Source organism: Cryptomeria japonica, chromosome 6 (genome assembly GCF_030272615.1).
Source record: "Cryptomeria japonica chromosome 6, Sugi_1.0, whole genome shotgun sequence".
NCBI classification, from domain to species: domain Eukaryota; kingdom Viridiplantae; phylum Streptophyta; class Pinopsida; order Cupressales; family Cupressaceae; genus Cryptomeria; species Cryptomeria japonica.
In genome coordinates, this window is record NC_081410.1 from 394,851,678 (window position 1) to 394,877,424 (window position 25,747).

The window sequence follows — 25,747 nt, forward strand, 5'->3', positions numbered from 1 at the left end:
GAAATAAGTACATCACCCTAATATTAGAGCTAAGATAGTAATTAACACAAGCAATGATGATATAGAAACTTTCTAGTATGGATTGTGTTCAATGATCTAATCCAATGATCTAATATGGATCATGTGTGATTTGGAGACTTTCTAGTATGGATTGTGTTCAATGATCTAATCCAACACTCAACTATGAAACTACGGTGCTTTGATATTTTACTTTGATTCAATTTCATATTGTGGAAATGATCTTTGTGGCTATAGATTTGATCTCTATCTATGAATTTGATTCATGTTCTCTAAAAGATTACCTATAATGGGTTTTTAATCCTACTATATCTATCGATACTATTGAATTTTACTATGCAAGGGATTTCACACTAGTCAAACTCCATGTATCGATTCAATAGTGTAAATAAGATTAAAGACATACCAAGTAGCTATGCAATATGCATAATACATTCTTATCACATAGACGTTGATATTAGTCGATAATGCTACAACGATGTAATGCACTTTAAGTGACAATATAATGTTCAGATAGGAGATGATGAATTCATATGATAGATGGAATGTGTGTCTTTTGGTACAACACCTTAATGGATAAATATAATGTTTTACACTCAAATTACCAAGTCTTGTAGAAAGTGGTCAACTTAGACTTGGGCATAAATTTGAATTTTAAAAAATTGAGGATCAAATTTAAGTTAAACATCTAAACTAAATTCAAATCTACGATTATAAATTTAACTAATAATTTTGCCGAAGGCTTATTACACTCACATAATGGATGCAAAAACCTCCGTAAACAAAAACTAGAAGCATTAAGTTTGACATCCTTGTTGGATGCCATCCTCCCATTTCAAGAGTCTTTGCTTTTAGTTTTATTCATCCATCAATATTATAATATAATAATAATGCAATCTTAATAGATTTTTTACTTTTCAAAAGTTTGATAGAAATACAATAATAATTTTATACTATTTTTTATTTTTATTTTTCTAGAGATTTTAATAGAATATAGAAATATAATGATAAGAATAGTATAATCATATCTTTATAATAATTTAATATTAATTACAATATCATAATATAATAATGATTTAATACTAATTATAATATAATAATATAATAATTTTTTAAAGTAGAATAATGAAAAAATATGATATCTTTTGATATACATTACTTATATTCCTGAATTTCAAATAAAAGTCAATACAAATTAATTTATCAACTTTTGTAAAAACATATCACTCATACATTAATTATTATTATAAAATAAATAATATATTTTTTAGAATAAAAATTGTATTTTCTACTACTAAGTCAAATAAGTGGAAAGGAGGATGGAGATTGATTAGAAAGATTGGTAAAAAAATCAGTACCTACTTTTATCCACAGCTTTTAGAATGTAGAATGCAGAAGTTTAATAATAGAAGAAGCAGAATAATAAATTTTAACATTCATTAGACTAACAAAAGCATATGGGACAAACCGCAGATCAAATTGGCTTTTCCAATTCCAACCTCTCCAATAACCCCTCATTAAATAAATTATACCAAAAGCCAGCTGTCAAGATATTCACATAAATAAATTTTAATATCAAATTGGAAAACAGAAGATCATCACTTCCCAAAATAATAAAAACGACAGGATCTGCCGTCTCATAGAAATTTAAGTTCTGGATGATAAAACTTTTTTGTTTTGATAAAAATTCACCTATTTTGTTGATCTCGCCTCTTATAAATTGGGCGAGACAACACAGGGATTGCAGCCAAAATAATATGAAACACTGACACTCGCGTGTACAAGTCTGAAGAAAGAAAGCACCGCCATCAGCAAAAATGGATTGGGAGGAAGGCGTGGATGGGAATGATGTTGGGAATGCAAACGGTGGGGGTGTGATGAGCAGTGAGCAAATGGACGTGGAGGCATACGCCTCTCTTTACAGTGGGAGAACGAAGATAATGCGGCTGATGTTCATAGCGGATAGGTGTGGAAACGAGAGCATGGGCTTGGAAGCCCTACGGATGGCCTACCACGAGGTTAAGAAGGGCGACAATACGGCGCTGCTGAAGGATGTGCTGCACAAGCTCGAGACCAATCTTGGCCCCTCTTCTCAGTTCTCCCTCGCCAATGAGCACGACTGGATTGACGCCGTCGAGCGCCGTGCTCAACTCCGCAAGGAAAAGCTCGACAATGAACTCAATGGGTATAAGGTAACACTTTCTCTTTCTCTTGCTACTGCCTGCTATGTTCGCATTTCAATACAAAATTCAATTATAGGGACAAGTTTTAAATTTTGATCGGTCCTAGACCATACTAAGACATCATTGCTAACGTACGGAAGAAATTAAAAATTTTACTGGGTAATTGTAAACGGGGAGTCTTAAAATTTCTTGAAATTGTCCTAAGTAGTGTTGTAGTTTAACCCTACTGGAAAGAATTGAGTCGCGCTCCTTCTTTTGGTCACTGTGACCATTTTCCGCTAGAGTATCAGTTCTGAGGATTGGTTGTGATGTTACTTTTGAGATTGCAGACAAATCTAATAAAGGAGAGCATTCGGATGGGATACAATGATTTTGGGGACTTCTTCTATGCGCATGGGATGCTGGGAGAAGCATTCAAGAACTATGTGAGGACTCGTGATTACTGCACCACATCGAAGCACATAATCCAGATGTGTCTCAACGTGATCTTGGTGAGCATCGAGATGGGGCAATTCATGCATGTCTCTAGTTATGTCAGTAAGGCTGAGCAGACTCAGACACAAACCCCTGACCTGCAAGACGCTCTCCTCCTTGCAAAGCTCAAATGTGCTGCTGGACTTGCCCACCTCCATGCCTCCAAGTACAAGCTAGCTGCTCGTAAGGTAATCTCACCTTCTTTGCCCTTCTATACCAAAATTACTGCACATACATGTGGATGGGATGTTTATGCCCTTGTTATAGTTAATATATTTTTTTGAGGACAATGTTATGTGATTGCAGTTTGTGGAGACAAGCTTTGAACTTGGAAACAATTATACAGAGGTTATTGCTCCACAAGATGTTGCCACATATGGAGCACTCTGCGCACTTGCATCATTTGATAGATCGGAACTTAAGGTGTGATTCTCTTCAATTTGCAATATTGGTATCTTTTTTAGTGAAAAAACAATTTTTTGCTGCTTATGCTGAAAGTATGCTTTTGCCTTCTTTGACTGTGCCCTGCCATCAGAATAAAGTTATAGACAATAGTAATTTCCGGAATTTTTTGGAACTGGTGCCTGAAGTAAGGGAACTTGTTCATGACTTCTATTCAAGGTATGATTTCATCTTTTTTCATTTTTTCCCCACTTTTCAACCCCGTTGTCTGATTTTATAAATTAGAAGAAATGCTTCATTTTTCCTGTGTGTTCCGTTCAATGAGTTCTTGGCGTCCAAGGTTCTAGTTGCTTTAGAGTCTGGATGGTAGACGTCTTTCCTACCATGAGGTGGCTAACCTTATGTCAAGCCTTACTTTATCATGTCAAATATATTTGATTTTTAAGATCTCTGATTAAGTTTAAAACAGATAAATTGGGTAAGATATTTTCAGTATCTGCTCTTAAATCCAGTACAGAAACTTGTGAATGATAAATTTGGTTATGTGCTACGTGGTCATTACACCCTATAGGTGGTCAACCTCAAACTATTAAATAGTAAGAAGGAAGATCTAGTGGTCTAATTGAGTGAAGCTGACATAGAATTATTTATAAGAGGCATCCTTGTTTGGAACTTAGTGTAATGGCAGGGTACAATGGCAGATTGTGTACGTAGTATATTGCAAGCACTTGCTTGAAACGTTGTGTTAAAGATATTTTAAATTTTTAACTTAATATACTCTTTAAACTCTATGTTGTGGTCAACCTCAAATTACTAAATAGCTAGATGGGAGATCTTGTGGTTTTATTGGGTGAAGCTGGACTACTATGATTTGTAAAAAGCATTTTTCATTGGAACTTAGTTTAAAGGTTAGGGTTCATTGAGTACAGTATGCAGGTAGTAGATTGCAAGCATCTCCTTGAAAATGCTGTGTAAATATAATTTTGAGTTTTTGACTTAATGGAAGTAAGGTGAAATGAAAGGGGTCACATTCCAATAGGCAAGGAGAGGATCTTGAGAAGCTAATAATGCACTGACTGAACTAGGGGTGTCTACAGAATTTTTTGTCAATTTTGTCTAGATTAATATGTATTTTGATTTGTTTATTGAGTATTCTGAAGTTCTAGTACTCTAGGAAATCTAATTCCAGCAGTTATCCATGGTGCATAATCCTAGTGACGGAACTCTCTGTTGTGCCGGTTCCTCCAGAGTTGCTAGATGCTGTTGGTGTGAATAAGGTCATATCCTAACTAGTTCTTTGTTAGAACCTATTCACACATGCTTAAGTTTACTTGTGATAGCTTAGTTGTTACATGAAACAATCATTTAGTGTTGTTCATGTTAGTTATCTTAGGTGGCGTTCTAGATAGAGATGAGTCAGCATTGTGCATTTAATTTTGTCTTAGGGTAGTTGTAACTACTCCCTCCTCACTTGCCTATATAAGCAAGCTCATTTGTACATTGTATCGTATCAATTGATCATCAATTCATAGCAAGTCTTCTCAAGCATTGCTTTTCGTAGCAAGTCTTCTCAAGCATTGCTTTTCGATCTCGTTGTTCGTCATTGCTCAAGTTGCAACATTCTCATGTGTGGTTGGATAGTTTCCTAGTTCGATCCCTTGAAGTGTAGCCAGCTCCATGATGGGCTCCTAATCTCTCCAACATGGTATTAGAGCGTAGTCCAGGCAAATTACCTTTCCGTTTAGAGAATTGAGTAGTTGATAGAGATCCAATATTCAATCTCTCACAGTCTAGTTTGCAGATTCGACATCATTTCGACATTGAAAAATATCAGAATTTTCGGAAGTCGCCTCCATTCAATCTGTCATTACTCTTGTGGCGATATCGTTATCTTCAGTCCTCTTCCCGTTTGTCAGTTGCAGCGACATACACACCTGCAGTATTTGGAAGAGCAATTTAATCATTCCCTTTGTGAAGGTGATTTTCATACAAAGGTGGATGTGGTTATTGGTTCAAGGCGTAGCCTCTATTTTCAGCGATTCTCCTCTCACCTTGGCTTGATATCATATACAGCCAGTAGTTCTGCGTGTTGAAGCAACACGATCATAAGGAGGCGTCTTTGTATTGGTTTGACAAGCGATATTAACCTTGAGGCAAATCTTTATCAAAGAAGAGGCGCTGTTTCTTATTAGTTTGTGGCATTAATATAGTACAGAGAAGCGATATATTATTGGAGGTGCATATACATCCATGAGAGTGATAATCATTAGTGCCCACTACTCATTCATTCGCATGACACATTGGAGGTGTGGTTTTTTTAATTGAGGCCACATTATATGTCAAACGCTGGTGTGATGTATTCACAGAGGTGGCAGATTTATCTATTGGCTGCAATTTCTTATTAGCTCAATGCGATATATTAAAGGCTGCATCGATACTCAATTATAGATCGGTGCAATTTTTTTAAACATCCACATTGGCATATTTAGTTCGTAGAATTTTTTCACATTGAGCAATATTAAATTGAAGGCATCAAATTATTAACCGGAGCAATGTTAAAGGTGACTCTGTTTTTCTCCTTGACTGTGAGTTCATTTTACCTACAGTGACATCAATATACTTGCAATGACATCAACAATATATGGAGTTGTTTTGGACCTGATATCATCTTTTAAGGTTGCTAATTATACGGAGTGTTGTTTGTTTGGTGATCGTATATCCTTCGAAACTGGTGACTTTCAATGCCGATCAATTGTCATCTTGTAAGCCCCCTATCAACTGTTCTTGTCCAGTTAGGTGCTTTGCTTTAGCTTCATAAGCTATTATTTTCCAATTTGTCATTGTCGTAATTTTTGCTCACTTGGCAAATTTGGGAGTGTTGTTTGTTTGGTGATTGTATATCCTTCGAAACTGGTGACTTTCAATGCGGATCAATCGTCATCTTGTAAGCCCCCTCCCAACTGTTCTTGCGTAGTCAGGTGCTTTGCTTGAGTTGCATAAGCTATTTTTTTCCAACTTGTCATTTTTTTGTAATTTTTTGTTCACTTGACAAATTTGGGAATTGTAAAATCATTTATTCTAGGAGGGGTGATTGTATTGTATTCTTGTGATGGATGTAGTTTTTTGGGGTTATTGATGTGAGACCTCCATAATCACTTCATTCTTCACTTGTATATATCTTGCATATCTCTTTTTTGGAGAGGAGTTTTGTCCCACATGAGGTTTTTTCCTTTTCTCCTATTGTGAGATATTAGTTGTGCATGGGTACCTAACATGGCGTAGTTGTTGGGACCCGTATATTGCATCTTATATTAGTCTTGCATCATTTGCATAATAATTTTTCTCCCTAAGTTGCACTTACGGAAGGGTTTTGGTATGAATAAGGGCATATCCTAACTAGTTCTTGGTTAGCACCTATTCACACATGCTTAAGTTTACTTAGGATAGCTTAGTTGTCACATGAAACAATCATTCAATATTGTTCATGTTAGTTGTCTTAGGTGGCATTCTAGATAGAGATGAGTCAGCATTATGCATTTAATTTTGTCTCAGGGTAGTTGTAAGTTGTAACTACTCCCTCCTCACTTGCCTATATAAGCAAGCTCATTTGTACATTGTATCATATCAATTGATCATCAATTCATAGCAAGTCTTCTCAAGCATTGCTTTCCGATCTTGTTGTTTGTCATTGCTCAAGTTGCAACATTCTTGTGTGTGGTTGGATAGTTTCCTGGTTTGATCCCTTGAAGTGTGGCCAGCTTCATGATGGGCTCCTAATCTCTCCAATGGATGCTTCCCCTTCCCTGCTTGGATATGTGTATCCATGTGTCAAGTAACGGTACGGATCCAATACTCTTGTTTACAACATGGTTACCGTATTTTGATATATCCATATGTGAGCCCATATTTGGGCCATATAATGTCAATATATAGTATCATAACAATCAATACTGCATCTAATTTAGGTTTCTGTAAAAACATTAAAAAATTGTAAAAATGAAAAATTCAAAATAAATTTTTCTCTCAAACACATATATTCACATCACTAATGACAAATATAATAAATAAAAAAAATATTATACACAACATATAAAAACCAAACTATATACAATTTATAAATAAATATTTCCATTGTTATGTAATATGCCCTTGGATATATAAGTAATTGATATATGTGTATTTTTATAAGTGCCGTATCTAGTTATATTTGCATTAGGGATTCTTGAAAACTTGCTCCATCTGTGTCTGATAAAGCATCTGTTTCCATTCTTCTCCAAGTTTCATTAGTTCTCTAATAAGTTAGAAGAGGGGTACTTGTCTCCAGTCTTTTGTATCTTAGAAAACTTCAAATTTGTGTGTATGTGGCTTTTTCTTGATAAAGTTGATACCATTCCAAAATGGCATATACATAAATTTTATTTGTATTTTCAACTGTGTAAATGTCCTCTGCAAAATACTTTTCTTTGCATTCCTGGGTTCTCACAGCTCACTACAGGACACTACAAATATACCTAGCAACCAAGGGGGTTCAACCAAAAGAGGGTAAATCACAAACATGTCAAAACAATAATGTCATGTACTTCAAAGTTATCAAACGTTACATATAGTCATGAGAAAGAAAGACTGATCCATTGCCAAAGAAGTTGTGGCTGGTGAATGTCATGGCTAGAGGTGAAGACTGACCTTATGATGAAGAAATCTAATATAGATAACAGTTCAACCAGAGTTATTTGTTTTGTCATATCCATATGCAAGTGGGATGGAAAGTAAAATTTAAATAAAAAAGTAGTTGGATAGCTGGGACAGCTCTAATATTGGCTATAAATAAAGTAAAACCAGGTGTACAGACCCACCTGTAAAGGGTATAAAGAATTGAAAAACAAGTAAATGGACATCTATCGTTGTTTTATATTTAGCCTATATATAAAGGTTGTCTTATGTAAATAGACATCCCATAATAGAATCATATCAGTTAGTCTCAGAGACTCACATTCAGGCCACTTCTGCATTTTGGAGGTTTTGGGCAGTGTCTTCTTTCATTCTAGGTATTTACTCCAACCTCCAGTCTCTAATATGCAAATTTGTTTGGCAGCCAGATCTTTTTCTGTCTATACTTTGATGCCATATTTCTATTGATAAATTGCAGATTCAACTTCTGCTACCTAATGCTGATTACTTGTCCAAACTATTTTCAGTAATAGTACTCTTGAGTTGGCCTTATGGTGTAGAACTTGTACTCTTTGAGGAGAGGTCACAAGTTCAAATCCTGCATGGGGTAGGGTATGTGCTGTGACGTTTTCACACATTGCCCCATTGCAAATGGGGGACACTTTTTTTTGCTTTCTAGGTTCGTTGTCTTAGTTTAGTCGTCTGGTAGTGTCTCTTGCTGTTAACCTTTCACTTGAAGAAGTATAGTGTCTCAGGTTGACAAGAGGTGGTGAGGTCATGTTTCTCTCCCTTTGGGTGGAATTGAGTCAGTGTGGCTTTTCAAGGCTTAGGAAATGAATGATTATATGATGATCATTCCATTTTTATCATCATCATTGGATGAAGTGCTGAGTTTGATCATGAAGAATTGTTAAAGGAGATTGGAATGCTTGAAGGGAGGACAAGTCAAGGCTTAAACAATCTTGAATTGGCTTAAGGCAAGGTAGTTGCATGAGCAAATTGAACACTTGAGGTCATTTCCTTTGACCCCCCAAAACCGCGACCCATCACTTCCTTTGCCCAACCAAGGCATTGGCACCACTTCCTTTGTCTAGTTGATCAAGGGTCCAATCAGCTTTCATGCACTTCCTTTGACCTGTTAGATCCCCGATCCAGCTTGAGCCTACTTCCTTTGCCTCCTTGTCCGATCAGGCAAGAACATGTCTTATTCTGGATGAGTTTAATGTTTTTGAGGTCAATACTTTAGAGATTTGGAAGGATATGATGTTTGGAATGAGTGGGATCTGCTGAGAATGTGGAAGCACCTTAATATGTTAGTTGAGCAAGTAGTATTGACACCTCGAAAGCTCTTCCTTTGCCCTCCCAAATCAGCTAACTTCCTTTGACTTCCCAAATCAGCAAACTTCCTTTGACCTCCCAAAACAGCGAATTTCCTTTGCCTAGTGAAATCTCCGACCACGCTTGAGCATCCCTAAAAGGCTATGAAATTCTGATCCAAGGCAAGTGAGGGAGTAAATTGAGTAAGAATTCAATCAGCAATTCATCAAGCGCTGTCAATGCTCATTCAAATCCACGATTGAGGCTCTTCCTTTGCCTGGTCAGAACCGTGATCAAGCTTGAGGTCAGTGTCAATGCCTCTGTAAAAGTCCGATCAGGCAGGATATGTTCTTGTTTTGTTGAGTTGAATCCTGGTTGGAGAAAGTGCTTAAGGTTCTGGAAGTTATTGCTGTCTCAAGATTGGTGAGGTTGCTGAGAATGGAAGGAACAAGTCACTTCCTTTGCCCTATGAGATCCACAAACTTCCTTTGCCACCTGAAACCAATGCAAATCAAACATAAATCAGTCCTGAGACACAAATTCATACTCAAATTGATGAGAATTAGGTCAAAAAACAGTGAAAATCAGACTTGCAAAATCAGAATCAGACTTTCAAGATGAAATCAGAGATCAAACAAAGGGAAATCATTTACAAATTTGAAGAATGAAGTTCTCCTCTTCTGCATTTTGATCAAGGTTGTTTGCTTTTCAGGCTATGGATGCAAGGAAGAATGAACTTCATCACTTGAAGAGGATGAGGACATGCACGGAATCAGCTCCAAGATGAAGGCTCATCAGCTCACATACAACATCAAGATCACACTGTTTGAGACTGTAGCATATGAATGAGGGTCCAAGACATTGCAACAATCTAAGTCTCAAGCCCATACAAGGCAGCGGGTAGGATGACTTCCATCACAAAGAAAGACACTATAAAGCAAGTATAGGGCATAGCATTCAAGGGAGTTAACACACATACCTCATTCTTTCAACATTACGCTTCAAGCTAAAGAGGTATATGGAGCATGAGGATGTCAACTTGTTTCATAAAGAGAGAGATTTCATCATATAGAAGTGTTCCAAGTTCAAGGAAGCACAAGATTCACAAGAGCAAGCATGAAAGTGCATGTGCTAAAGGAGGAAGATTTTCGCAATCTTGAATTTCCCCTGGAAACCAAAGAATCATTGCCAATATAGCAAGAGGGAAGCTCCAGGGCGGAGGTGATCAAGACAGGAGATAGTTTCAGAAGAGTTAATCAAAGTTAGAGGATCGACTTGAGCAAAGTCATCATCACTGTAGGCACTTGGAAATGTTGAGTATTGAGAGATATGGCTTAATCACCTTCAACTTGTGATGAGGTACAAAGATCAAATAGTTGAGGTGACGCCCAGTCATCACTTATCCAATCACATTATTCCATGATAAGACATCCATGTTCAATGCATCTGTCTCATCCATCAAGGCAAATAACTACCACATGGGCACAAAGTTCAATGCACCTACCCTCACCATCAATTGGTTGAATATTCAATGAAGGACATGTGTCCATTTTGTTGTAAATCTATCATTGGTCAAGCATTAAATGCTTTGTACTGGTTGTAACAAACCCTAATTAGGGTTTCTATCTTTCAATCTTGGCCATTGATGAGGATTTGATCCTAGCCCTTCATTGTAATGAGAGCACTATATAAGGCTCCACTTCTTTCATTTGTAAAGGTTAATAGTTAATAGTTCAAGAATAGTGAATAACATGTAGATTATTAGTAGATAGTTAGAGTAGAGTAGGAAGAGAAGGCAAAGATTGTTGCCAAGACTTTGTTGTAAGCAACATATTAATTTCATTGAAGATATGGTGAACTTTATGTGTTGATTCAACAATTTGCATGGTCTCTACTTCTCATTTAATTTTCATATTGTTTAGATGAATGGAAGAACTTTGTGCATGATCAATGGTGAAATTTGTACATCCATACTACTAACACCTTGCTGATTGTAAAGTGCCTTGCATAGTCAACTGGATCCGTCTTAACCAAGTTTAACTTCAGTTGCTACTAAATTGATATGCATCGTCTTGATGGTGTCTATGACCGTGGTAGTGATTTGAACATCATACGCTTATCTTAGGAGATTGCACTAAACTTTGTGGAGTTGTTGCTTTGCATGGCAAAGAAAAGTCTAGTAGAGTTTCACCTAAGATTGTCCTTTGCTCTTACATTCCTAGGGCTAGCTTAGCTTTCTCAACCCTCATCTTTTTTCCTCTTTTTTCTATCAAGTTAATTTCCATGTTCTAGCGATATTCAAGCATTCTAGATTCAATGCAAGTCCAGGTCGTGATTCTAGCAAAATCACATCATACAACTGAGTCTATCCAAGAGCATGTCAAGACCATACATTCGAAACCTTGGAGTCATCCCATTTGATCACGCAATTTAGCACTTGGGAGGATTTTGTTCAAGAGAAGATAGAATACTTAGTATTTTGTTCTGTGTTGCATAATGCATAGAAAGACGCCATCAATAGGATTGGCGCTAGAGGGAGGGCGATGATCATTGCGAATGCTTGAACACAGGAGTAATCTCAAGCCTTTTTACTTTCCTTTGCGCTCAACAAAATTAGCCGACAACAAATGCATGAATGCGAACTCTTGAATAGGTGAATCCAGTGGAAGATCAATGGAGAGTCATCCTCAATGCTCGACAAAGTCATCATAAGAGGAAGGGAATGAATGCTGGGTTGCAAGTTGGACTTGCAAAAGGAAAGAAGCAATTCATGCAGTTGGAGCTAGTTGAGCTTTCAAGCTAAATTTGAGATTTGCAAGATTTCTCTTTTTCTGAAAAATCCAAAAAAAGTAGAAAAGTTGAAAATCCAAAAAATGTGAAAAACCAGAAAATCCAAAAAATAAAAAAATCAGAAAATTCAAGATTTCTCAATGGAGGGGCTGCAACATCACCAAGATGAGTAGGAAGTTGATATCCTTCAACTTTGGTGGAGATTGAATGCACAACTACATCCACCCCAATTGTCCGAGTTTGCATCGCCAGGGGATCGTAGAATCCATGAAATGAATGAACATGATGAAATGCATTGCTTGACATTCTTCTCAAGGATGGAATCGACAGTACAAGGAAAGATCTTTTGGGATGTCCCCAAGCTAGAGGCAAAATCAAGCAATTTCAGTGTCCCAGAAAGCAATGATCCTCTTTCAAGATTCGTAGAGATGATCGAAGGACAACTTATTTGGAAAGGTGAACTGCGCTTAGAAAAAATATTGCTAACATCATGGTGTAGGATTCACGATGTACCCCACTCTGAATTCACTTGCTTATGGTGAAATAAGTTATCAATCAAGCCAAATGCCAGTTCGGATTGCCAATCCTATCTGGGGAAGAGTGTAGAATGAATAGAGCTTGGAGTGCATACCGCGCAGCTAACGAGTATAGAAGAGCACAAGAATAAGGCGTTGCTACATCACCTGACAGTTAAGGAAGCTAGTTGCAAGTTGATGAGACAAGTCTACTTGATGATCAAGATATTGCAATACATAGTTCTCCACATCGTGCACCTAAAGAGGAACGTGTTGAAATGCAAGTTTAGGAAACAATTGAAGGCGTTCAAGCTGATGCAGTAGTGACAAATAATGATCAGGATGTCAGTTTGGTAGTCAAGGAAGAAAATGATTCACATCCCTTTCAAGAGGAAGAATTCCTTGATGAATACTCGTTCATCCTACGAAAGGAGATCCTTGAGAATGAATTGCAAGAAGTTTCAAGTAGTGGCCTTGAAAGGGAAGACAATCATATGGAGACATTGAACAAAGAATTAAAAGTTATCACAAGCAAGCCCAAATATGAAGAACAATTTGAGGGGGCACTAGAAGACATCATCACCATCATGCTATTCGATGGGGCGCTCAAGGACCTCATAGAAAAAGTACAAGAGGAGTCACTGTCAACATTATTGGAAGAGTGGCCAGCTAATAGCATGATTCAACTTGATGGTCAATGTGTTACAGTGAGTGATAGCTTTGCCTACCTTGTATCTAAGGAAGTCAAAGAAGCAGCGGAAGATGTTCAAGCCACCAAGATGATAGCAAGCAAAGACCAATGTGTGGAGACACTAAGACATGAAGTTCTATAAAATGTGGATACTTGTGAAGATCATCAAGAAATTGAGAGCGAAAATATAACACAAGACATAGGTGACTTGAAGTATCATCTTGATCCGCTATCACTAGATGCTTCATCATTTCAAAAACAAAGAAGCGAGCATTTACCACCTATTCAAGAGGACGACATCCTTGGTGAGTGTTCATCCCTGCTACAAGAAGAAGAATCAAATAAAGAACTTTCAAGCTTCCTTGAAGGTGAACAAATAGAGTTAGAGAGCGAAGAGCACTTTGATGGGGTGCTACCATCAATGTCAGTGTTTGAGCAACCACCAAAGGAAATTTTTGATGATTAGTCACTTAAGGAGACTCATTTTCAAAGGTATGCTTATGGAGTTTCATAAGGATGCATGGTTTATGCAAGATTTATGCAAGATATTGAACTTGTTGTCACCACAGAAGTGAAGAGTAAAGAGCAATTCAAGGTTGCGCTACTTCCATTCCTAAGGATTGAAGAAGAACTAGCAAGTGAGAATTTGCATATCAAAGATGCTAGTGGAATGATCCATCACCAATGGTGACCTCCTGAAGCAGTTGACGGTCTCTCTTCTTGTGATGCATTGGTGAATGGCAAGCAAGCATCTCCATTTGAGCAAGAGTTTGCATTTGAACACGAGCAACATCAGGTTGTCTCTTTCCTTAATCCTAGCTTTGGAAGTTATTATGATTTTGATTATGGGGGTTTTGGGAAAGCAACTTGCATTTGGATTAACCATGGGCCTGATGAGTTGCCTCAATTGATTTTCTTCCGTGAGAAACTGATTGAATATGAGAAATGCATTGAGAGAGCCTACCATTCTGAGTTTAAAGATGAGTTTGCGCAACTTTGAACTATCAATGTTGCCATGCTCATGCTGCATATCTTGAGAAATCATTCAAAGTCATGTACATATTTAGCCTCTTTGAGTCATGTCCGCTCTAGGAATCTTGTATATAACTTAGTTTAGACTAGGTTTTCTTTTTGCATGCTTTGGTTTAGAGGTTTTGGTTGAGCCAAGTTTTTGATTTGCCTCGAGTCATTTGACTCATGATCCTAGGTGGCTCAAGTAGTTTAGTTGTTTGCTTGCTTTAGTTTAGTTTGCCTTAAATTTTAGTTTGCTTTGGTCAGTGGGTTGTTTAGTTTAGGTGTCCTAAGTGGGAGCCTTTATTTGTGAGAAAGGCGTTTGTGTCATTTTCTCATATGCTAGCAAGATATTAGATCTTATGTTCGGTCCATTTCCTAGATATCTATTTATGAAGTGCCTTAGAACCCGAGGTTGTTCCTCTCTAGTTTCATCATTTGGTTAGGATTTATGCTCAACTTGGAAGGAAGCCACTTATTGTGTCCTGATACCGACATCTTTCAATTACTATATTTTACACGCTTAATCTATTGCTCGAAGTCATTGTGGTTTCTTAGGTGAAGTCGTGGCTTGTGAAAAATCTTAAATCTTGCTTCAACACCATTGTTATTCTCAAACCCATGCGAGCTTCACTGCTTATGAGTCAGTGTGGAAAATATGTGAAAATAAAGCAGTATCAAAAGAAAGAGAAAATGAGCAAGAAAAGAAAAATCAAGAAAAGAGAGAAAATGAAAAAGAATGAAATATCAAAGTGTTTGGCTTTGCGAATAACTCCATCGGGGCTATGGATGCCTGGCTGGCAATGGAGCAATTCTTGAGATTACAACGATGACCTCGTTGAGGCTATAGACGCTTGTTGGCAGCGAGGCTCTATCTTGGATGCTTATGAAGTTTGGATAACCACGTAGCTAGTCATGATGGATTCTAAGAGTCACATTGTTAGTATGAATTGGAATGAATACATTTGCACACACATGGGTAATCGAAGACTAAGTATCTTGATTTGGTTCGGGATTCTTCTTCCAACTTGAGTATGTTTCCTAGTCTCTTGATAGGTTGGGTTGAATTTTCCGGAGTGCTAGATGTTGTGACGTTTTCACACATCCACCTTTTTTCACTTTCTAGGTTAGTTGTCTTAGTTTAGTTGCCTGGTAGTGTCTCTTGGTGTTAACCTTTAACTCGAGGATGTATAGTGTCCTAGGTTGACAAGAGGTGATGAGGTCATGTTTCTCTCCCTTTGGGTGGAATTGAGCCAGTGTGGTTTTTCAAGGCTTAGGAAATGAATGATTATATGATGATCATTCCATTTGATCATCATCATTGGATGAAGTGCTGAGTTCGATCATGAAGAATTGTTAAAGGAGATTGGAATGCTTGAAGGGAGGACAGGTCAAGGCTTAAACAATCTTGAATCGGTTTAAGGCAAGGTAGTTGCATGAGCAAATTGAACACTTGACGTCATTTTCTTTGACCCCCCAAAACCTTGACCCATCACTTCCTTTGCCCAACCAAGGCATTGACATCACTTCCTTTGCCTAGTCAAGGGTCCGATCAGCTCTCATGCACTTCCTTTGACCTCTTAGATCCCTGATCCATCTTGAGCCTACTTCCTTTGCCCCCTTGTCCGATCAGGTAAGAACATGTCTTATTCTTGGTGAGTTTAACGTTTTTGAGGTCAATACTCTAGAGATTTGGAAGGATATGATGTTTGGAATGCGTAGGATCTGCTGAGAATGAAAGGAAGCACCTTTATATGTTAGTTGAGTAAGTTGTATTGACACCTCAAAAGCTCTTCCTTTGCCCTTCCAAATCAGCGACTATCTTTGACCTCCCAAATCAGCGAACTTCCTTTGATGCACTTCCTTTTCCTAGTGATATCTCCGACCATGCTTCAGCATCCCTAAAAGGCTATGAAATTCTGATCCAAGGCAAGTGAGGGAGCGAATTGAGTAAGAATTCAATCAGTAATTCATCAAGTGCTGTCAGTGCTCATTCAAATCCATGATTGAGGCTCTTCCTTTGCTTGGTCAGATCCGTGATCAAGCCTGAGGTCACTGTCAATGCCTCCCTAAAAGTCCAATCAGGTAGGATGTGTTCTAGTTTTGGGGAGTTGAATGCTGGTTGGAGAAAGTGCTTAAGGTTCTGGAAGTTATTGTTGTCTCAAGATTGGTGAGGTTGCTGGTAATGGAAGGAAGAAGTTACTTCCTTTGCCCTATGAGATCCACAAACTTCCTTTGCCACCTGAAACCAATGCTAATCAGACATAAATCAGGCCTGAGACAAAATCATCCTCAAATTGATGAGAATTAGGTCAAAAAATAGTGAAAATCAGACTTGCAAAATCAGAATCAAACTTTAAAGATGAAATCAGAGATCAAACAAAGGGAAATCATTTACAAATTTGAAGAATGAAGTTGTCCTCTTCTACATCTTGATCAAGGTTGTTTTCTTTTCAGGTTACGGACGCAAGGAAGAATGAACTTCATCCCTTGAATAGGATGAGGACATGCAAGGAATCAAGTCCAAGATGAAGGCTCATCAGCTCACATACAACATCAAGGTCACACCGTTTGAGACTTCGGCATATGAAGGAGGGTCCAAGACATTGCAACAATCTAAGTCTCAAGCTCATACAAGGCAGCAGATAGGATGACTTCCATCACAAAGAAAGACACTATAAAGCAAGTATAGGGTGTAGCATTCAAGGTACTTAACACACATACCTCATTCTTTCAACATTACACTTCAAGCTAAAGAGGTATATGCAACATGAGGATGTCAGCTTGCTTAATAAAGAGAGAGATTTCATCACATAGAAGTGTTCCGAGTTCAAGGAAGCACAAGATTCACAAGAGCAAACATGATAGTGCACGTGCTAAATGAAGAGGATTTTAATAATCTTGAATTTCCTTGAGAAATCCAAGAATCATTACTAGTATAGCAAGATGGAAGCTCCAGGGCAGAGGTGATCAAGACAGGAGATGGTTTCAAAAGAGTTAATCAAAGTTAGAGGATCGACTTGAGCAAAGTCATCATCACTGCAGGTGCTTGGAAATGTTGAGTATCAAGAGATATGCTTCAATCACCATCAACTTGTGTTGAGTTACAAAGATCAACTAGTTGAGTTGGCGCCCAGTCATTACTTATCCAATCACATTATTCCATGAAAAGGTGTCCAAGTTCAATGCACTTGGCTCATCCATCAAGGTAGATAACTACCACATGTGCACAAAGTTTGATGCACCTACCCTCACCATCTATTGGTCAAATATTTCATGATGGACATGTGTCCATTTTATTGTAAATCTATCATTGGTCAAGCATTAAATGCTTTGTAATGGGTGTAACAAACCCTAATTAGGGTTTCTATTTTCAATCTTGGCCATTGATGAGTTTTTGATCCTAGCCCTTCATTGTAATGAGAGAACTATATAAGGCTCTACTTATTTCATTTGTAAAGGTTAATAGTTGATAGTTCAAGAATAGTGAATAGCAGGTAGATTATTAGTAGACCGTTAGATTAGAGTTGGAAGAGAAGACAAAGATTGTTGCCAAGACTTTGTTGTAAGCAGCATATTAATTTCATTGAAGATATGATGAACTTTATGTGTTGATTCAGCAATTTTCATGGTCATTGCTTCTCATTTAATTTTCATATTGTTTAGATGAATGGAAGAACTTTGTGCATGATTAATGCTGAAATTCGTACATCCATACTACTAACACCTTGCTGATTGTAAAGTGCCTTGCGTAGTCAATTGGATCCATGTTAGCCAAGCTTAACTTCTTGTTCATTGATATGCATCGTCTTGATGGTGTCTATGACGGTGGTAGTGATTTGAACATCATACACTTACCTTAGGAGATTGTACTAAACTTTGTGGAGTTAGGAGATTGTACTAAACTTTGTGGAGTTGTTGCTTTGCATGCAAAGCAAAGTCTAGTAGAGTTTCACCAAAGATTGTCCATTGCTCTTACATTCCTAGGGCTAGATTAGCTTTCTCAACCCTCATCCTTTTTCCTCTTGTTTTTCAATCAAGTTAATTTTCACGTTCCAATGATATTCAAGCATTCAAGATTCAACGCAAGTCCACCTTGTGATTCTAGCAAAATCACATCATACAATTGAGTCTATCCAAGAGCACGTCAAGACTTGACATTTGGAACCTTGGAGTCATCCCATTTGATCACGTAGTTTAACATGGATTTTGTTCAAGAGAGGATAGAATACTTAGTATATTATTCTGTGTTGCATAGTGCATAAAAAAACACCATTGACAGTATGAGTGCCTTGTTTGTAGCACAATAGACCCATATAGTATAAGCCATCTGTAGACCCAATAAGAGATCGCATGGTATTGTGGACTATAGAAGGATCCATTTCATTTCCATGTCCATTTCTGAAATTTCAGATTACTTCGCAGCAGTTATTTAATGTGTTTTTTGTTCTCTTGCTACAGCCATCATGCATATCAACATGTTGTTTTATTAGATTTCAGATCGTTGATGGTGGCCTTCCTGAGATCAGATCTATGGTTTTCAGATCAGTATTTCTTTGCTGCACATTGATGTTGACTAGATTAAAGATTTATTATATTCTTGTTTCTTTTTTAGGCTTTCTTATAGACATTATAATTTTTTGATTGCAATCCTTTTACCTGTAAAAGTAATCCTTTTTTTGTATCTGTTTTTTTAATTTCATTGACGGTTTTACTTTCAAAGTTTTCTGAGCCAAAATGCTGACATGATTTAGTTGCTCACTTAAGACTCGAGCTTCATGAACAACAAAAGCAAAAATACAATTCTACCATTTTATGCTGTGGATTCCAATGTCCTTGCTAACCATGGGACCTCAGGCAGCAGAGGTTGTGGTTATGGCCCTTGACATAGACTGGGGGCCTAGGATTTTAACCTAGTATTACTCTAGAGACAGTCAATACAAGGACAATTTCCCCAGAGCCCAATGGTCTCCCTTAGATATTTGAGTTCCTTGCCCATTCGTGCTTGTTCAACTGAGTATGAATCTGTAGAAACAAGTTGGAGATTGCAGTATTTACAACCAAATATTTCAAGAGAAAGTATGGCTAAAAATAGCTTCATTCCCGTCCTTTGAGAAAAAAGAAAAATATCAGCTCTGACTATATGTCAAATTTGTGCCACTATAACAGGAAGAGGTAGAAAATTTTGAGTAGAATATCCCTCCAACAAAAGAGTTCAGGATGGAAGGGGTTAAAAAGTTTATCAATCTAGTGCCAAGCATCCCTAGCTTGGAGGACTCAGCCCTCCAAAAATGCAGTATTGAGGACAAGGGATGCCCTTATGCCGGAGCTACTCACCAAAAGGTAAACCTTGATACATTTAGCACCACATGAACTGTTAAATTTTAGGCTTAGTGGAAATTTTCCAAAGCTATTCATATATCTTACAGCAAGTGCCAGCTGAAGAGTTCAAAGGTTTCTTGAAGGGCTAAAATTGAAAGTAAACTGTCAGCACAGTGTTGTTGTTTGCTGCTTCCTCAAGCAACAAATTTGTTAGTTGTTTAAGCTCTTCCCACTCGAAGTTGAGAGTTTCCCAAATAGGAATGTTTGTAATTATGGCTCAAAAATCTGGTCTTGGCTAAAACTTGGCAGCCTAAAAATTTGAATCAGGCTTGGATTTGGTGATAAACTTGGGACTTTGATTTGGATGAAACCCCATATCAGGATAAATTTTATTAAATATAGATGAAATATGTCTACAAAACACTGAAACAGTTTTTCACTCACAAGAAACCTTTATTGTGAATAATCTAGGAAACAACCCCACTAAATTCTTTTCTTTGTGGGTGTTGTTATAACCTCAACAACCTTACTAAAATAGCTACCAATCATTAACTAATAGGTTTAAATAAATATTTAAAACTACTAACTAAACACTCCTAAATAATTTATTTATTCACCAACAACATTGTGCTACTTAAATACCTAACATTCCCCCCATTATTACATCAAGTTATGAGACTCGGAGATAATAGTTTTCACATGTGGATTGCACATACACACTGTACTGCATGCTTATAATTAGTAGTGGGAATGGCCACACTACACTTCCTTAGTACAATACAGCCTTGCTGAACTCTTGTTCAAGAATAGGGACACACGGAACTATCCTTTTCAAAGTTGTGAATAGAGACACACATAAAAGCAATAGTGGGAATGACCTCAATATGCTGATTCTATGGGAATCGTCTCACAGGTCTCATTAACAGGGGAATATTCAGTAAATGAAGTTGCAAATAGGGAAACCAATAACTGTCCACTGTTAGACATTTTGTCATTGATGTCAAGTGGTTTTTGTCAAGCTTGAGTCATTCAAGCTAGAGGATTACTCAAAGTATTATTGGACTGAGTTTGGAGTGTTTTTCAAGCTACTGTTTATTCATTAAATTTTCTCAGTTCTGCTTGAGGTGCATCAACTCCTTGCCTGCTTGCTCCAGCTGCCTGGCTGGTTGGTTGAGGTGCCTAGTTGGCTACTTGAGGAGTGTGGCTGTCTACTTGTCACCTTTATCATTTGTTTTATGCTACGTCATCATTGGGATGTTAAAAGGAGCCGATAAGTTTTTGGAATCGAATTTTTTTTCAGCAGTGTGGCTGTCTACTTGTCACCTTTATCATTTGTTTTATGCCACATCATCATTGGGATGTTAAAAGGAGCCGATAAGCTTTTGGGATCGAATTTTGTTTCAGCAGCATGGCTGTCTACTTGTCACCTTTATCATTTGTTTTATGCCACATCATCATTGGGATGTTAAAAGGAGCCGATAAGCTTTTGGAATCGAATTAGTTTTTCAGATTTTATTTTGTGGCAAAAGTGGTGTATGTTGTGCGTTACTTCTCAAGGCTATCATGGACAATTATTTCTTCTGTTTTCTATTCTGGACCTTTTTTTTCAATGTCAGAAGGGTGGGTGTTGTGGGCGCTGAAAGTCGAAGTTGTCTTCTGCCAAGAAATTCATTAGAATTTATGGGTGCATGGGATTCACGTTTTCCAAAAGTAGGCGGCTGGATTTTTTTTTTCATTTCGTGGCTTTCATACCTGGCGAAGAGAGAGGAATGAAGATGTTCTTATTTTTAATGGAAGACATTTAAGATGGTTTTTGTTCTTTTCAAAAATGGGTATCGCATTATTTTCTGTGGTTAATGGTTTTGGAAGTTACAGGAATCAAATTACACGAACTTGAAGATATATCTGTAGGGTGTTAATTCTTGGAATATATTGATTGGTGGTTGGCTATGTGATTTTCATATGATATATCTCTTGGTGCTGAAGAAGTTTTCTTTTTTAAAAGAAAAAGGTTATTTATCATCAAAAAGTCGTGTCAGATAGTGGAGATTGCAGGTGCCATAAATTTTTTCTTCTGATTCATAAAAAGAACGACTTTTGGGAAGTACGTTTTTTTTGTGGACTATATGTATGTCGATGTAAGGGTGAAAGTTTTTTTTTAACTGAAAAATCTGGAAGTTTTGGTGGGTGCGATTTTAGGGATATCATGAATGATGGTTAATGCTGGGTGTGTTGTGTGATGAATAAGATAATTCTTTTCAGTGTGTTAACAATCTGAAATATACAGGAACAAAACGTGAGTGCTGAGTTGTTGTTGTTTGAAGAAAAGAAATTTTGTAAGCATGGTTGGCACGATTTGGTGAAACAGAAGTGGTCTGCGTATGTAAAGGGTTGAACTTGAAACTTTCCTCTTCTGTTTTGGCGTAAGAGCTTCTCTTGGGATTGTACACACAAGGATGGTGATCTGGTTTAATTATTTGTGATGGCTATCGTGAAATCTGTAACAAGTTCGTGAGGCTGATGATTTCTATATCTTGACTCTATACTGTGTGTTGGAGAAGCATGAAAGTTCTGGTTTTGTATTTCTGAATTCACTTTTTGTGCTCATAAGGGAGTTGGTGCTCTTTTATCTGTGGATTGGAGTTTTTCTTCTATTTTGGGTTGGTGCCCTTGTTGGTGCTGTGTGAGAGTTGGTGTTCTCTTTCATCAGTTTCTTTGTAATTTGGGTTGGTGCCCATTCATGATAATAAAAATATTTTGATGCTGTGGTTTTTCACCCGAAAGGGTTTTCCACGAGAAATCTTGTGTTCTTGTGTTCTTAATCTTTTTTCAGTGTCTAATTGAAAATCTGGGTCAACTTTTGAAACACTGATTCACCCCCCCTCAGTGTTTCCTGAGTGTTTCTCATCCACAACACCTTGTGACTAGGGATATACACACACCTAGCTAATATGATCAGTTAGATTGGGTTTTATTGATCTTCACTGCATTTCTTGAAAAAGGACAAACTTGAATATTCACAACAATTGTGGTTCAGTTGGTCTAGGCCTTAATTTAAAAACCTTTTTCTCTCTTGTTTAGTGGAAGTATGGTCTTCATCATTGCCCTTTTCAACTCTGTAGTCTTTTTAGCTCTATATTGCCACTAAAGAAAAAATGAAATCTTTGAGTTAGCGGTGAACTTGAGATAATTATTCTCCATCCTTCTTTGGAACTTGGCTCACTCAGCAAAGTCGATCATGATGGACCTGTGGACCAGATTGTTGTATGAAGCTTTTTGATGGTTTTTGGTAGTGTTTTTTTATGGTACTTGTCACCTACATGGGAATTGGGTTCTGCTCCCAATCAAAAAACTTGTAAGGGTGTTGGTTACCATTGAAAATGCAACCATAGACAAAAATTTCAAGGGTTATGATAGATGACTTATAATGCTTTTTTATTTTTTTAAGAAATACAAGTGTTAACTAAAAAATACAAAGGCTGAAGCTAAATCCTTTGTCACAAGTTTTAGACTACAGTTTTACACAACGTGGCAAGTTTTTGTTAGAATCCACCTCCCAGATTAAAAATGTCTAGTATTAACACTAATCCTCTTGGCAAGATTTTAAACCTTACAGAAATGCTGAAACAATTTAATATGACAAAATAAAAGAGGTCGAGTGAAATGCTTTTGGGAAAGGTTGAAAATATCATGTGACATAAATTGACAAAATTTCATGGATCAATTTGACCCTGTGAAGGAGAAATCAAATTAATTTGATCTTGGGTTGTTTAGGGTGAAATATAAAAGTCAAAAAGTTCAGAAATATAGATTTTTTTTTAATAAAATTAATAAAATTCTCATGAGGCTGCCATAATTTCTTGTATAGGTAATAATAATGGGGTTCTTTAGGGGCCCTAGCCCATAAAACTAGCATGAGATAACATAACTAAATAACTTACAGACAAAAGTCGTGCATGAACAACCTTCCAGTGGTGGAGCAAGCTCAAATAAAAAGGGAACAACATCATAGAGCAAAACATGACCAGCAAAAAAACCACCAAGCACCATCCATACTACATAATTTCCGGCTCACCCTAATGCCTGGTTCAAGTTTCAGGTTTGTTACCATCATCTCTATTAAACAAATATGACTGTTCCATCCCACAGCTGCCACAATCACAAGCCTTTGTTTTATATCACTATTTGCTGCAGACTGCCCTAAATCCTCAAATTTAACTTGGATAATTTCAATTGTTTGGAGGCCCTCTGCAACAAATCACCCAAAAGTTAAGGTAGGGTATAGTCACTACTTAATTCCAATGTGCCCTTTTTGTAAGATACTAACAAGAACTTAACTATAGAATATAAATCTTGACAAAATTTTGTTAATCTGTCAATATCATTATTTACAGCTATTTATCCCCATTCAAACCATACCCACTAACAGATGTAGACATCAACCAACATTTTCCAAATCAACTTCCACCACCAGCTCATTCCTATGGAGAGGAGCAAAAGCTCCAACCATCCACAGCCTTCCAGAATGTAAACTTTTTATGAAAGTCTGCACCAAGAGTGGCACAAGAATGTAGGGACCCATCATCCACAAGATCGTCCTCGCCTAAGACGCTGTTAACCAGGTCTAGAAGCATAAAATTTGGACATCGAATTCTTTTTGTAGACAGTGGTCAGAATAGCAACCATGTCAAAAAGGGTCCTTGCAAGCACTGGCCAATTTTCTGTGAGCCATAATACCTATTAAACCACAGGACAACAAACAGAGAGCACTCTAAACTTTGGTTCATATCACTTCATGAACAACCAACTACAAATTAGAAAACACCATGGAAAACCACCTAACAATCTGCTATGGGAAGGGCAAGGATGGGCCATTGATAACAAAGCTTCACAAATGTCAATTGCTACTCATTAATTCAACATCAAATCAATCCAAAAGACAGAAGCCTAATAAAAGGTCAATGCTTATCTTTTGGGAATACAACTAAAGAGGATTATGTTAGGCATCTAAGCAATGTTCATGATGGCTTCTCTTTAAAAATGAGATCATCCAAACCATCCCATTTTGCCACCCTCAAGCTAACAAGGGATGTAAAGGGCATAAGTCAATTCCTTCATTAGCCAGAAAATTTGCCACCTTGTTATCTTTGCGGGAGTAGTGAGCAAAGGAAAGAGAATCAAAATTCTTATAAAACATAATTGCTTTTTCCCATTACATGCAAAGTTTCCAAATTAGATAATATGCTTTTTTGTAAACCTCCAAATACATTAGTGGAATCACCTTCAACCAACAACTTTCTACAACCTTCCGCTTTTGGCAAAGCAAGCTATGTGATCAGTCTCCCATTTCATTTTGTTGTTGGTTTTCTCACTTACAAAGAAGGAGCCTCCTTTTAAACCACACTTAATTTTGCAAGGCTCAGGTTACCGCAGGAAGCCCCATTGAAATTCAACTTAAAGAATTTTTCAGGAGGAGGCAGTGATTTTTCTATTCTTTCTTCTATTTTTTTGGCTAATAATCCATGGATAAGAGAAAAAAATTGAATATTCCAGGTTTTCAAGATCTGATTTTTTCTGGAGAAAGGGAGGAAGCCAATTTCTGAATGTCTGGTTCAATGTATTCAACAACAGTACTTCCAATATAGGACCAACACTATTGCCAAGAAAACTCCACTCCTTGAAAGTTAATATTGTTTCTTTCCCACCAAACCCCTCACAAAATACAAAGAGAGGATTTCCAAAGAGAATTCAGTCTGGGAGTGCTCTTGGACGAACTACAAATATGTTGACAAACAGTAGCCGAAATGTAATGTCCCTTTTTCCTGTAGGTTTAAGTGTATAAAAGGGAATTTAGATTCAAAATGATGGGGAAAGTGATGGTTGTCTACATGGACTATCAACCTTTTTGATGGGGAAAGAGATGTTTTTCTACATGGACAATCAATCTCTTCAGTTATGGCCACCATGATCAAGAAGGTAAAGGTAGAGACTGTATTGTAATGTCCCCTTTTGGGATTGCCTTAAATCTTGCCCAGAATTCACAAGTTTCATTAAGTAAGAAATGTAAAAGAGTTATTACTTTACCAATTAACAAAAACTTTAGACAAGATATATCCTGGTTTAGGTCTTTTAATCATGTTAGACAATTCATAAGACCACTTTATTTCATTATGGTTAGGGTTTAATAAGAAATAATTGTATATATATTCAATTCTATTAATGATCATTTGTGATAAGATTAAATTATATTGAACTTAATAAATAGGCAACATACTTAAATTTAGTAATCAACCATATTGTAGGGTTGAATGAGGGAATTACGATAGGGTGCCCTGAACATCCCTCCTCTAAGCCCA

The 25,747-nt window shown here is 37.1% G+C and overlaps 1 protein-coding gene across 2 annotated transcripts in view; it reads left to right on the forward strand.

Annotated features, from left to right (window-relative positions):
- Positions 1–1,602: 1,602 nt before the first annotated feature.
- Positions 1,603–25,747, forward strand: part of LOC131038313 (COP9 signalosome complex subunit 1) — a 48,108-nt gene continuing 23,963 nt past the window's right edge. For both annotated transcript variants that reach the window (XM_057970675.2, XM_057970674.2), the window contains exons 1-4: positions 1,603–2,210; positions 2,531–2,863; positions 2,982–3,098; positions 3,211–3,296. In XM_057970675.2, the coding sequence (XP_057826658.2) occupies positions 1,836–2,210; positions 2,531–2,863; positions 2,982–3,098; positions 3,211–3,296 (911 nt within the window). In that variant the 5' untranslated portion in view covers positions 1,603–1,835. The remainder of the gene's footprint in view (positions 2,211–2,530; positions 2,864–2,981; positions 3,099–3,210; positions 3,297–25,747) is intronic.